The sequence below is a fragment of the Myotis nattereri genome, assembly GCF_964212035.1.
Source record: "Myotis nattereri genome assembly, chromosome: 3".
In the NCBI taxonomy this organism is placed as follows: Eukaryota; Metazoa; Chordata; class Mammalia; order Chiroptera; family Vespertilionidae; genus Myotis; species Myotis nattereri.
In genome coordinates, this window is record NC_138077.1 from 70,828,035 (window position 1) to 70,842,831 (window position 14,797).

The 14,797-nt window shown below is 43.6% G+C and overlaps 1 protein-coding gene across 1 annotated transcript in view; it reads left to right on the forward strand.

Moving 5' to 3' along the window:
• The window catches only part of MYH15 (myosin heavy chain 15), a gene marked incomplete at both ends in the record, with an annotated part of 149,873 nt that overhangs the window by 117,413 nt on the left and 17,663 nt on the right, over positions 1-14,797 (forward strand). The window contains 6 exon segments of the mRNA XM_081085999.1: positions 2,862-2,945; positions 4,453-4,575; positions 8,509-8,612; positions 8,614-8,651; positions 14,431-14,443; positions 14,446-14,625. Of these exon segments, the coding sequence (XP_080942125.1) occupies positions 2,862-2,945; positions 4,453-4,575; positions 8,509-8,612; positions 8,614-8,651; positions 14,431-14,443; positions 14,446-14,625 (542 nt within the window).

Genomic DNA, 14,797 nt, shown 5'->3' on the forward strand with positions numbered 1-14,797 from the left:
TTTTTTATATCCATAGCTTTACTAAGATTTTCTATGCATATATCCATGCATGTATTTTTTTACTCAAATTACACATTATCCTACACCTTTTATTTTTTAATTTATCAATATGTTTTCTAATTTTCAAATATTTTTAAAGCCTATACTACATGCCAGGCACTGTTTTATATACAATTATTTATTATTTAATTCTCAGAACAGTCTTATGTGTCAATTTTTTTAAATCTGTAAAATGCAGACTATATTGAATCACATAGGTTAAGAACTGGTCCAAAATCACAGTCAGCAAGTAACAGATCTGAGCTTGCATCTGGCATGTACACACTTAAGTCTTGGGCTGTGCCACTTTCCCATGTGCCTGTGATTCTTTGCATGGTGACCAACCACATGATTATCTATAGTTACACAGTATTTTATAAGGGTGACTAACACTTAACTAACCTTTATTCATTTTCAATATAGTTTTTCACAATTACAAATACGCTACACTAATAAAAGACAAACATGCAAATTGACTGTACCTTTGTTACACCTTAAGCCACACTCACCAGCCAATCAGAGCAACTATATGCAAATTAACATAACCAAGATGGCGGCCAGCAGCCACAGAGCTGGAGCACGCAGGAGGCTTGGTTGCCCCAATGATGGAGGAAGCCAAGCTTCCCACCTGCCGTGGCGGGCTCTGAGCTCCGCTCAAAGCAACAAAGTTTCAATTATAGAAGATAAATAAACCCCAGATACCTGCTTTAAGCCAGCCGTGGCCACGGAGCTGGAGCGAGCAGCAGGCTTGGGTTGCCCCTGGCGATGGAGGAAGCCAAGCTTCCCTCCGCCTGCCCTGGCCATCTCTGAGCTCCTCTCAAGGCTATAAAGTTTCAATTATAGAAGGTAAATAAATCCCAGAATAAAAAAAGATAAAAAGGAGAGGCTGGGAGCTTCCATTGCCGGGGGGGCTTGGCCAGCCTGAAAATGGCCCTCAGCCCCTCACCCAGACTGGCCAGGCACCCCAGTGGGGACCCCCCACCCTAAAGGGGGTGTGGCCAGCCTGAAAACACCATCAGCCCCTCTCCCAGACTGGCCAAACCTCCATGGGATGAGAGTCCCCACTGGGGGTGGGGGGCTTGTCCAGTCTGCAAACAGCCATCAGCCCTTCACCCAGGCTGGCCAGGCACCCCAGTGGGGACCCCCGCACTGAAGGTGGTGTGACCAGCCTGCAAATAGCCATCAGCCCCTCACCCAGGCTGGCCAGGCACCCCAGCAGGACCCCCACCCTGATCCGAGACACCCTTCAGGGCAAACCAGCTGGCCCCCACCCATGCACCAGGCCTCTATCCTATATAGTAAAAAGGTAATATGCAAACTGACCCTAACAGCAGAAAGACTGGGAATGAGTGGTCACTATGACACACACTGACCACCAGGGGGCAGACGCTCAATGCAGGAGCTGCCCTCTGGTGGTCAGTGTGCTCCCACAGGGGGAGCTCTGCTCAGCCATAAGCCAGGCTAACAGCTGCCAGTACAGTGGTGATGGTGGGAGCCTCTCCCGCCTCCTCAGCAGCACTAAGGATGTCCAACTGCAGCTTAGGCCTGCTCCCCCTGGCAAGTGGACATCCCCCAAGGGCTGCTGGACTGCCAGAGGGATGTCTGACTGCCAGCTTGGGCCCCATCCCCCAGGGAGCGGGCCTAAGGCAGCAGGTGGACATCCTCTGAGGGGGTCCCAGACTGCAAGAGGGCATAGGCCAGGCTGAGGGACCCCCCGAGTGCACAAATTTTTGTGCACCAGGCCTCTAGTTATAAATAATTCTATATTATACATCCCTGTTCATATACCTGTGGACATGTAAAAATATTTTGGTGGGTTGGAGTCCTAGAAATGAAATCACTGGGTTAAAGGAGTGAATTTTTAAATTTTGAGATAATGCCAAGCAGCCCTGAAAGAGGCTGCCAGCTTACACCAGTACCATCTGTGATGTGCATCAAAATCCTGAGACGCCCTGGGAGCAAGTGCATTACCATTGGAGGCATGAATAAAACTTGCTTTCTATGTTGACCTATATGCATGACCAGGTCATGATGCTGGAACAGTAGTTAGAAAACTTTACCTGTATCAAAATCACCTGGAGGGCTGTTAAAACAGTTGACTGAGTTTTTGGTTCATTAGGTCTAGGAGGGGGTCTGAGAATTTGCATTTCTAACAAGTTCCCAGGTGAGGCCAGTGCTGATTGGTCTGGGTGGGGTTTGGACAGAGGTCTATTTCAAAAAATCTCCAAGTGATTCTAAGGTATGGTCAATAGAGAACATTGGGATCATCTCTTCTGGAAAGAGCTTATCACAGAAGGATTTATTATTCACACTAGAGTCCTGGTGCATGAAATTTGTGCATAAGAGTGGGGTCCCTCAGCCTGGCCTGCACTCTCTCCAATCTGGGACCCTTCTGGGGATGTCTGACTGCCACAGGAATGGGGCCTAAACCGGCAGTTGGACATCCCTCTGGCAATCCAGGACCACTGTCTCCTAACTGCTTGCCTGCTTGCCTGCCTGATAATCCCCTAACTGCCCCTGGTCAACCTGTTTGCCCCCTAACTTCCTCCATGCTGACCTGGTCGCCCCCTAACTGTCTGGAAGGAAGTTGGACATCTGGAAGATGCCTGGTTGATCCGGTCTGATTAGCGTATTGCCCTTTAATTAGTATAGATGAGAATTGCTATCCAGTGGGTTTGTTTTTGTAACTGTTTAAAATTCCCACATCACACCACAGTCCAGGATCTCAGAACCAGAGGAGAAGAAAGCTCTTGAGCTCCTTCTACTGCCCCTGGACTGTGGGTAATTCCAAGAGCTACTTGGCCCTTCTTCATACCTCTTAGGTATTCGAGGCTTCCTCCTCAAAGAAGCAGAACTGACAATGACGGTATCAGGGGTGGAGGTTTGGATGCCTTACTCTGCCAAAGGCTTGTGTTCTTGAGAGGCTAACCACAGACCCTCGAGAGCTTGAGCTCCTTCAGATTCTTTGGTCTACCTGGCTCATTGCATTGGCTTCTGGCAGACAGTGACCCAGCTTATGCTTGATAAACCCACCCTGGTATTGAGCAGCAGCTGATAAAAAAGCAGTCACTGGTGTTGATAACTAAGCACTGACACTGGAAGTATGGGATTCCAGGTCTGTATTTCAAGCACCACCAGGCAGAATCTGGCATTGCTCTAGCCAGCAGGACCACCCTGTGAAACTGGACAGGTGTTCAATGCACAACAGTGTAAGAAGCACTATACTCACTGTAGGCCAGTGGTTCTCAACCTTTCTAATGCCGCGACCCTTTAATACAGTTCCTCATGTTGTGGTGACCCCCAATTTCATTGTTACAAATTGAACATAATTAAAGCATAGTGATTAATCACAAAAACAATATGTAATTATATATGTGTTTTCCAATGGTCTTAGGCGACCTCTGTGAAAGGGTTGTTCGACCCCCAAAGGGGTTGCGACCCATAGGTTGAGAACAGCTGCTGTAGGCAACTTTCTGGCAAATGAAGAAAGAGATACCTTTTCCTAATTCAAAGGTCCCTTATGTGCCAGTGGTGGCCTTGTCATCAAGTTACCAAGATGGCATGACAGTGTCAGTGGGTCTCTGAGAACAGTCTTCTTGGCTTGATATCATGGGTCTGAGACTTGTTCTGTTGGCCACAGTTTGGGAATGGAACGAGGCGTTAGATTCATTGGGTCAGACCAAACTTTGGTTTAGCAACCATGGTTCTTGAGTTCTGGCTAGGAAAGAATTCAGAGACAAGACTCAAACTATAAGAGAACATTTATTTGGAAAGTCACAGAGATAGAAGAAGTGAGTGGTAGAAGAAATAGGGTCAGGAAACAAGTTACAGAAGCAAAATAAGGGCCCTTGGAGCTTAGAAGTAATGGTGACAGACATAGGGGAAAGGGAAAGTGGTGGGGAAGGCTCTGGCAGGCTCCCAGGAGAGCGCGCGCTCTGGGTCTTCCTCCTAAGGGATTTTAAGAAGATTCTAGAGGAGGTCCCAGGGGAAGATCTCAGTGGAATACTCATCAGCTTTTCAGGTATGTCCTTCTGGGGCTGTGATCTCCACTGACTGACTGGTGCCAGGGCATAGGGTCATTATTCAATGCAGTTGATCTGGAGGTCAACTTTGGTTTCATTGTCTGGTTTGGCTGCTTTTCTGGGCCTGGAGTTGAAAGACAACTGAGGCCTAGATGTCATCTCTAGAGAGGAAAGGTCAGGGGGGTCCAAATAGAATGACCAATGATATGCTGAGGGAGGAAAGGTCACCCTACGGGCAAGGTTCCACCTTACCATTGTCCATTACTGGGCACCTAGGACTTTCCACCTAGGTGACCTTCTGTACCTATACCATCATCCTTTGCTCTGCTCACATCTGTCTAGCTGCCTACCACAGTTCCTTTAATTTTGCTCTTTTATTTTTCCCTTTAAGGAGAGGTTTCTAATCTGACAAATCAGCTGAGAGAAGAAAACAAGAAGTTAAGTGAAATGGAAAAGGTCAAGAAAGAGATTGAACAAGAGAAGACTGAAGTCCAGGTAGTGCTGGAAGAAGCAGGTATTACCTTCAGGTAGTAAACAAGATTTTTATCATTCTGATAAAGCAGAAGGTCTGCATTCCAGCAGCAGCAACAACAACACAGTGACACTTATTCACATGTTAACAACATGCTAGGCATACGCAGTGCGTAGACCAGTGATGGCGAACCTATGACATACGTGTCAGAGGTGACATGTGAACTCATTTTTTTGGTTGATTTTTCTTTGTTAAATGGCATTTAAATATATAAAATAAATATCAAAAATATAAGTCTTTGTTTTACTATGGTTGCAAATATCAAAAAATTTCTATATGTGACACGGCACCAGATTAAGTTAGGGTTTTTCAAAATGCTGACACGTTGAGCTCAAAAGGTTCGCCATCACTGGCGTAGACCCTTTTGAGCGTCTCAAACCTCAAAATGGGCATCATCGGGGAAAGGGGAGGCTTACTGGATGTTTAGACAGTTAGGCCTTTCCCAGGCTCTGTTGAACTGGAATCTGCATTTTAACCAGATCCCTTGGTGGTTCATGCGCACACTAACATTTGGGAAGAACTGGCCTAGAATATCGCCTCCTGTGTAGTAGAGGTTCAGTAAACATGTGTTGAATGTTGAAAATAAATATCCTCATACTTTCTCCTCTCTAAACAAAATCAGTCAAAACACTTATTTCCCCCATAAAACTTTAGGTAATTTGTTTCTGAAAGCTCATTTTGTGCAGGCTGTTGGACAGGAATATTTTCAGTGGCATGGATTAAAAATTCAGGAAAAACTCTGATTTTATCCCTAGGTGTGACTGAAAGGACTGCTGAGAAGACCTTTTGTCAAAGAGGGTAAACTAGAAAGGCAGTCACCCTGTCACAGTCATTAAGTAGTTAATTAGCCCTGCAATACCTCCATTCTTGAGGTTGAATTTCATTTGCTTGACCCACCCTTGGAATGAGCACCCACTCCCATTAAAACACATCCCACCCTCTCCCCCTCCAATAGAAACAATGATTTTTTTTAGAAGACACAGCAGTCAGTTTTAGTCAGGGCCGTTTGGAAGTGTGATAGTGGGGAATTAGTCTCCAGAGCACTGCTTTGTGCCAAGCAGTGTGTACTGCATTTATCTCACCATGACATTTCTGTGAGAACCCTGCCAGACAGAAGCTGTGTTCCTATTACCCTTGTGCGTAGAGATGTCAAGTGGACAGCACTTGACGCAGCTCTTGCCTTTTTATGCATAATTGTTTTCCAAAGTCACCCACATCTTATACAGAATCCTTGCAATTAGCAATGTGGCATTCCCTAGCAAAGCTGGTTCTTGTAAAATTGGTAAACCTTGTTTCATTTACTCATTCCCTTCGGCTGGTTCCCTGGGCATTCTAGCTAGGGACTTTTATAAAGCTACCACCTTAACACAAAGAAGTTAACTTCTATGGTAGAAGTTTCAAGCACCATGACAATCTGTTGAGATATATAATTGTTCAGAAGTACCTGTAGTCCTGTATAAAATATAGACATCTTGGTATATTAAATTGACTAGCATCTAAGGTGAAACTACCAAGGCCATAGCGCTCATACCATTTAGTACCACTAGATGGCATTCTATTCTATTCACATTTTCTCAAGCTTTATCTTCAACCACATCCATAAATACTTCATCAACTTGGACATGTATTTGTAAAATTGGGTTATTTATTTTCCTGGGTGAGCCTTTTATGAGAAACTTTATCAAATTATCTCTGAAGTCACAAAACTCAAATTATCCCAGGTCACCTCCTACAAAGATTCACTCTCAGTGCAATCTGGAGGGTGAGAGGTGTCAGTTCCCCCCAAGAAAGGAAGGGTACCGTTCCCTAGGAGGAAATTGCTATCCAAGCATTTGTTTTTCATTTATTTTCTTTTATATTGAAGGTAGTGTTTGGAGAAGAGCAGCGAGACCTTAGCCATATTAAAATTTCTAACATCTTTCTTGGTTTTGTTTTGAAACTTCTACTCAGTTTTACTTTTTGTGGTATATGCTAACCACTCCTCACAAAAACTACCATAAAAATTATTCCTTCTCTCACGAATGTCTGCCAATTAACTGACCATAGATTGTCATCACTCCAATCAATAAAAAATATATGTGTTTTATTGATTTTATAGAGAGAGGGAGAGAGAGGCAGGGAGAGAGAAACATTGAGGCAAGAAAGAAACATGAATTGGTTGCCTCCTGCACACACCTTGACCAGAGACCAAACCTGCAACCTGGACATGTGCCCTGACTGGGAATTGAACCAGCAACTTTTCAGTTCACAGAACAATGCTCAACCAATGGAGCCTCACTGGCCAGGGCCCCTGTACCCTTTATAAACACCCACCCCCCCTCAGTATTTTCCAAGCGTTTTTTTTGTCTTTTATATACATTTTTTAGAACAGGCTTTTAAATTTTAGTCAAGCCCACATTTTAAAACTCAAATGACCTTTATAATAACCCTGGTAGTAATTGCCTTATCTTTAAATATTCAGAGGACTAGGAGATCTCCCTACCTGCCACAGCAATCCATTTGAAGTAGTAGTAATAATTATGCTGATAATGGCTCACACTGTATGTATGTGTCAAATGCATCCTAAATTCCTTTGTTGTTCTTCATATGACAGTATTTGGGCACCATTCTGTTTCTTGTTCTCTGAATGCTTTCAACCTTTACTCTATCCCTCTGTGATATCCAGAATTAAAAGATTCCAGGTAGAATCCTTGTGCCAGTTTGATACTTTTATTGATTCATCCCAGAGATGGAATACATTATAAAAAGTCAAGTAATAAATTTAAAGGTTTGAATATAGTCATAGACAAGGTTGAAATTTTGTATTTTAAAAATGCTTTAGAACTCTAGCTCTTGAACTACAGCTGAAAACCCTAAGAGTGTCAGAGCTATTAAGTGACATCGTTGGCAGTGAAACGGCACCAAGTGTTACACTGGTGGAGCCAGACCAAGACCTCAGTTCAGTGACCTCAGTACTTGAGTTCTGGCTAAGAAAGAATTCAGAGCCAGGGCTCAAACTATAAGAGACAGTTTATTTAGAAAGTCACAGAGGTAGAAGAAGTGAGCTACAGAAAAAAAAAAAAAAGGTGGGAGGGGGGGCTTTAGGGAATGAGAGACAAAAGAAAGGCCCTTGGAATTTAGGAAAAAGAGAGAGGCAAGGAATAAGCGCCTGGGTGGGGGGAGGGCGGGACGTTATGGCTAGCACAGGGAGGGGAAAGCCTAGGTGTGCTCCGTACAGAGAGCTGCACTGGGTTGTCATCTTGAAGGCCTCTGGGAAGGATCTCAATAGATTATTCATCAGTTTTCCAGGTGTGTCGCCATGGATGGGTCAGCTCCAGGGCAGGGGCTATTTATTAGTCAATGTAGCTAGTCCTGAGGCAGCGGTGTCAGTGTCTTGTCTGGTTTTGCTGCTTTTCTGGGCCTGGAGCTGAAACACAGCTGAAGCCCAGACGTATTTGATGTGGGTCAGAACCTCATTGTCCTGGGGGCTTACTGCTTAAGGGCTCTTCTCCAGGCCCTTGTTTGTTTCCCCTGCAAGGGGGTCTAAGCCACATGATAGCGACATGCCAGGGGAGGCAGTCAGGGGAGAGTTCAAATCCCATGACCAACATATGAAAGGTCAGGGGTCTAAACTGCTTGACCAGAGACATGCTGGGGGAGGAAAGGTAAAGTCCTTGTTTTCCCAGGTTTCCCCATTGCTAGGTAACCGGGGCTTTCCACCCTGGTGACCTGTACTGGGCCCATCCTCCTTGCTCTGCTCATGTCTGTCTAACGGCCCACCACAACATGACAGAGAAAACGAACCACTGTTTCATCCTGTTCCCAACTTCAGGGACCTGATGTGAACTTAGATCTTTCTCAGCAACTCTAAAGAGCTACATTAGTGACATACCTTTTATGAAGAAAAAAAATTGTCTAAAAGTGGACTTAATTTAGTGCTTTTTATTTATATATTTCAGGGAGCTCTGAAATGTAATGAAAGCAAGAATCTTTGTTTCCAGCTTGAACTCTCAGATACTAAAGCTGAACTTGAAAGAAAGAAGGCTCTCAGAAAAAGATGAAGAAATAGAAAATTTTAGGTATTGAAGATTATTTTGATAAGCAACAGTTGCATATTTCAGAACTCTTGATTGAACAGAACTCACTGAGCGTGGCTACTTTTATGACCCCTGATGGAACATTATCAAAGAAACTTAGCCAGTCTAACTTGAATCTTTCTAGAAAGCTCACCACTGTTACTTATTAAGAAATACCTCTACATAATTAGTGTCAGTTTTTATAATTTTGTGTACACTTGAGCAGCTTCTATTCACATACAAACCTCAAATACTCACCCACGAAAAACTTAATTATATATACAATTACTGTGTATACTCTCTGAGTCTTTGTATAAAAAAAGTCTCTTTCTTAGGTACCCAAGGAACTGAAATGCAGGGGAGGAAAAGAACTAAAAATGTGATGCTGTGTATTAAAATTAATGTCATATCAGAGCGAAATGTTCGCAAAGCCCCTGCCTGTACCTGTGGCCATTCGTTTGGAGAGGAGAAGCCAAGAGCTAAGCTGCTTAATGAATCCCTGTTGAAGCAGCTGCATCCTAATAGTCAGGAAACTGAATTAGACAGGATTCGTGGGTGGTAGGCTCTTTTCCCGACTTCATCATTGCAAGCTGATGACTTTAGACACTTCACTTCTTAGCTTCTCAGTGAAGTGGGGGGATAAAAGCAGCCTCATACATGTCACAGAAGGTGGTAAGGAAGATCAGTAAGCTGATGTTGGCAAAGCACTTCACACTCTATAGATCAAAGGCACAATTATAAACATGGAATTAACTATGATTATATTATCTATCTGATCTGTTCCCCTAAGTCAATGCCATGTGTCAGCAAGAAAATCGTTGGAGTCTGAGGGTCAACTGGCAACTTGCTTTCAGTGCATTTGTTAAACATTAATAAAAAACAAAAACCTGTTAACATGTACTATTGAACTGGCTTCTTTCTCATAGCCCATTTTCAGACAAAAACCCCACAGGGGGTCATTTTTAAAAAGGAGGATGTCAAGCCAAATTTGGGCCTTTGTGTGCTTTGAGTTGTCTGTGCTCTCACTCATCGGCACTTTCCTCTCTAGGACTGACTGTGGTGATAAATTCTGGTCTACTTAAGAGGCTCTGCGTCAGTGGTGAAAATAAATTTTTTGATGAAAGGCAAAAATATTGGGCCTTGATATGTGCCCTACTTCCTTCCATGAGGAGCAAAAACGAATGTCTCCTTGTGTAGTTAAACACACACACACACACACCCTCATTTCAGGTAATGTCAAACCTGTGCCTATTAATAAACCGAGCTAAGGAAAAACGAATCCTCAGTCTGCATCTCATCAGGTCCATCTGAATGTCGTAGAGCTATTCCCCGGTGGTAATTATCTTAGTGCAAAGGAAGCTGGAGAACCAAACAGCTAGGGCTGGAGAAGAAAGAGCAGAAGACTAGACAGGAGCTGGGAAAGAAGGGGCTGAAAAAGAAGGGGAGGGCTGGAGGGAGGGGTGAGCTATTCATGGGTTTTAGTTAATGACTCATAATCACTGTAATAGGTACATCCGGAAAGGAAAGGTGAGCATGTCTTACAAAATTTCACAAATAGCATCCCAGGCTCCCTTTGCATGGAATGCGTGTATCAGAATTGTATCAGAATGCCTTGGTATAATCTGACTTCAGGGCTAGGAGAGGAGGGGATATTAAGGGAATAATGGAATGTGACGGGAAAATTTGAGCAAAGCATAGGATTTCAAGCCATCAAAGATAACCCAGGCAAATTATAGAACTCAAGGGAAATATTGCCTGAGGCCCAGGTGAGGGTCAAGGTCCTATGTCCACATAAACCATAGGTAACTCCACAGAAACTGAAGGAGGCCTCTGAGACAGGACCCAGGAAGCTGAAGGGACCATAAAGGCAAGAGAGAGACTCAGAGGCAAAGGCAAAACCTTGATGGCTCCAAACTGGGCAACTCACTCACCTAATTCTCTCTGTTCAGCTCAATCTTCATTCTCTCTGTGAGGACAGACCTGAGTGAGCTGGGCCTGGAGGCCTGTGGTGGTGAAATGTTTGAGCAGCTGGGTTTGCATCTTATGTGTTTTGCTTGCTCAGCAGGTATCTGAGCACATAATGTTGAGGAGACAATGTGCCTGCTATTCTAGCCAAGGCATCCTAAACTTTTATGGCTGAGAAGCCATTTTTTTTACTTTATTTTCTGCAAATGTTATAATTAGCATAGCTAGAGTAGAGAGGTGACAATGTAGTCACTGATGGAGGGGAAGAGCTTTGGTGGCTGGCTTTGATCCTCTCCACCCCAGACACAGGAAAGGAGGACTGATGTTAAGGACCAGCTTACAGGCCACCTGGTGGCCGTAACTGCCATGTAAGTGAAGTCCTACCACAAGGCCTGAGATTGGGTTAAAAACAGGTACGTCCTGATTCTTCGGGGATCACCAATTATATTCCTCCCAACCCAGGGTATTCAAAGACATGCTGAAATGCGTGAGGGTTTTCTCACTGGCCTAGGCGAGGGTGCGCCTGGCCTGTATGCTAGTCTCCCAGAGAGACCCAGGGAGGTGCTGTGGAAGGAGCTTTTGGGAATGAGGCACTGACATTCCTTATTCTGTCAAAATGCATTTGTTTGCTTTGGTTCAATCACCTGTAGAAAGGTTAGGCATTTTTTTTTTTTCTGTTTAGAGCAGGTAGTAAATATTTTTGGCTTTGCAGACCATAGGGCAGGGGTCCTCAAACTTTTTAAACAGGGGGCCAGTTCACTGTCCCTCAGACCGTTGGAGGGCCGGACTATAGTTTTAAAAAAAAACAACTATGAACAAATTCCTATGCACACTGCACATATCTTATTTTGAAGTAAAAAAACAAAACGGGAACAAATACAATATTTGTATTTGCATGTGGCCCGCGGGCCGTAGTTTGAGGACTCCTGCCATAGGGGCTCTGTCACAACCACTCAACTCTGTAGTCGCTTAAAGCAGCCATAGACATTGGAAATCAAATGGCATGGCCAGATTTGGCCCATAACCCATAGTGTGCCCACCACTGCCCTCTAGCCTCAGGTATATAGTAATGTTCCATCATCCTTTCCTTCCATGTGGTCCACTCCTGTGAACTCAATAATATCACACTTTGCCTCATGGTCTTAAGTTGTATGCACCACCTGACTTCAGTTCTTCTATTGTTCGAGTCTCTGCCAGAAGAATATGTCTAAATCTCTTCTCATTTTTAGGTAAAATATTTCAGCATGTCTACAAAAAGCAGGATCTCAAACTCAGACATAGCATTTAGTTAACAGAATGCCTTGCTAATAATTTTAAAGCTGAATCATATGAATTGAAATGAAGGAATATCTCACATTTCTCTAATACAGATAAGCAGTATTGCAAGAGAAAAGAAAGGACCTATTGAATTGTCTATAGATTTTTCAAGTTTTAAGATTAAATTTTTTGTTTGTTTTTACATTTGGTTTCTTTCCTCAAGTTATATTTTACATTTCTGGAGGTGGGGGAAAGGAACTTTTTACCATAATGCCTTAGTCCTGAGAGCTTAATTTTTGTTAAAAAATATACTTGGGGGAGTTTTCCTTGTAAAGATATCTTGACTCTGCATGAATTGTGGTGATTGTCTAGCAGCCATTCTCTAGGTCTGCGTCATATCCAAGCCTCTTAAACCACAGCACTTTTTATGTGTCTAGAGGCACTTATGAGGCTTCATAAACAACTGCGGGAAAAGGACAGCTTGAAACATTCAGTTTGTCTGCTTAAGCAGAACGTATCTCTTTATAGAGGATTTTGACACCAGACTAGGGATGCTTTAGTGTTCCTTTGTAAGGAGAGTCAGCAGTGGCAAAAATGAGTTCCCCCAATGGAAGACAGAGAGAGGTCTTAAACCTTTTAGTGATGTTGAGTGTGCGTGTTCTTGTAGGAGTTATGGGCTCAGGCTGCCATAACAAAATACATGAAGTGGGTGGCTTAACCAATAGAAATTTGTTTCCTCACATTCCTGAAAGTTATACATCCAAAGTCAAAGTGTCAGCAAATTTGGTTTTTCCTGAAGCCTCTCTCCTTGGCTTGCAGATGGCCATTCTCTTGCTGTGTCCTTTCTGTGGGTGTGCATTCCTGGTGTGTCTGGGTGTCCAAATGTCCTCTTTTTATAAGGATACCAGTCAGGTTGAATTAGGAACTATCTTCATGGCCTCATTTGACCTTAATCACCTCTTCAAAAGGTCCTATCTCCTAATACAGTCACATCTGAGATACTGGGGGTTAGGACTTCAAGATTTAGTCATAACAGTCTCTATTAACTTACATACTGACATCCCATAGGATTCCGATCTGGGAGTTGAACAAAGGCCCAGGATCTAAAGATAGGCATGAGAGGCTGACCTTAGGATGTGGCAACCAGGAACATGGGCTTGGCAGAGGAGAGGTGCTAGTTCTGGAACCAGAAAGAGTTATTCAACATATATTTCCATAATTAACTACTCTGAGACCTGCTCCTCCTAATGGAGAGAAGGGTGGTCATGGAAAGTGGTGCTTCCATCTGTCACCCAATCAGAAACCCTGGCCACATGGCTATCCCCCTGCAGGCTGTCCGCCTTTCTGATTGGCCTCAGAGTTCAGGACATAAACTCAATGACAACTCAATGTGCAACCTAATTCTGCCCCATGATGAGTATGTTGTGCTGACAGGCTCAGTGAAGAAGAACAGGAAGGTTCTTTTCTCTTTTGCCTTATCTGTTCAGCACTCAGCCCTCTTTAATAGGGCGAGTTTAACAAGGCACATGTTAGTTATAGCGATTAAACACAGCCACCAAAGTTCGATGGCTTAAATGATCAGAGTTTGTTTGTTTTGCTCTAGGTCTGAGTCCAGCATGGAGTATGGGTGGAGAGCAGGCCACTGTTCTTCAAAGTCATTTCCAGGTTTTTCCCATCTTGTAATGCTATGGCCTTCCATATGTGGCCACCAAGTTTGTCATCGATGGGGACGAGAGAATACAGGATCACGAGGAAAAAATTGGTATTGGCAAGGCTTGTAAACACTTCTGCCCATAGTCCATAAGAATTCAGTTACATGGTCTCAAACTCACTGCAAAAGGGCTGGGAAATGATTGGCATGATTTCCCCAAACTTTTTTCATTGCCTTCCTGAACACACATTTATTGTCTAATCTTCTGTCACTTTGCAAGTGTGATTTCAGCGTAGGGCTTTGTTTATGAAGTAATTCAGAATCACACAGCAGTTGGCTTTCTCAGACAATCCTTTGTTGTCTCTCACACTCCCAGTGAGAGATAACCATGCTATTTGAGGAAAGTTAAATTTCTGGAGGCCATTGGAATAGCATTGGTGGAGTTCAAGACTTGTTTCTACCTGGGTAGCTCCTTCTTGCCTTGTTCAGAAATTTTGCATCATTGAAAGTGCTTAAACACTATGGCTGTCTGAAAGAGCATCCTTCCTTCACCCCTAGCCACTTTATAAAATATAGATAATTTCCATAGATTGCTCTTTGGTGGAGATCCTAAGACAAGGCTAAGTCTGCCCCACAGGAACCCCCCAAAAATTCTGGTGCTTCCCTTTATTCTTCCAGGAGGTTGGCCTGGGAATCTCAGTCTGTTATGATAGACATGTGCTCATTCACCAAACCCTTCAACCTCTGTGTTTTAAAACCGAAAACCCTTTAGACTCATTTTGTTAATTACCCAGAATTTTTCTTGAATTTTAATGCTCTTCTGTTTCCTAAACTGTTATTTACACAGCAGGTAACCTTTCTTAATTTAGGTGCATGATTTTTTTCCCCTGAATGTTATTCTAAAATTAGGAGGAAACAGCAGTGTGTGCTATTGACTCTCTGCAGTCTAGTCTGGATTCTGCAACCAGGAGCAGAATTGAGGCTACCCGGTTGAAGAGGAACATGGAAGGGGACCTCAATGAGATGGAACTCCAGCTTAGCTGTGCCATCCGGGGGGTGTCAGAGGCAACCACGTCTCTGGGCCAACTTCAGATTGAAATCAAGGTATTTTCAAGTTGTCATATGGGGGTGGGGAATGCCTCTGATCATGGAAGCCAACCAAGCAACAGATTGTATTGAGCAATAAAAGTGGGGACAACAAATCAAACCCTTCAAGAGAGTGGGAACATGCTAAATTTAAGTTGGTGGAGCCTTCATCAGAACATGCATTCACAGG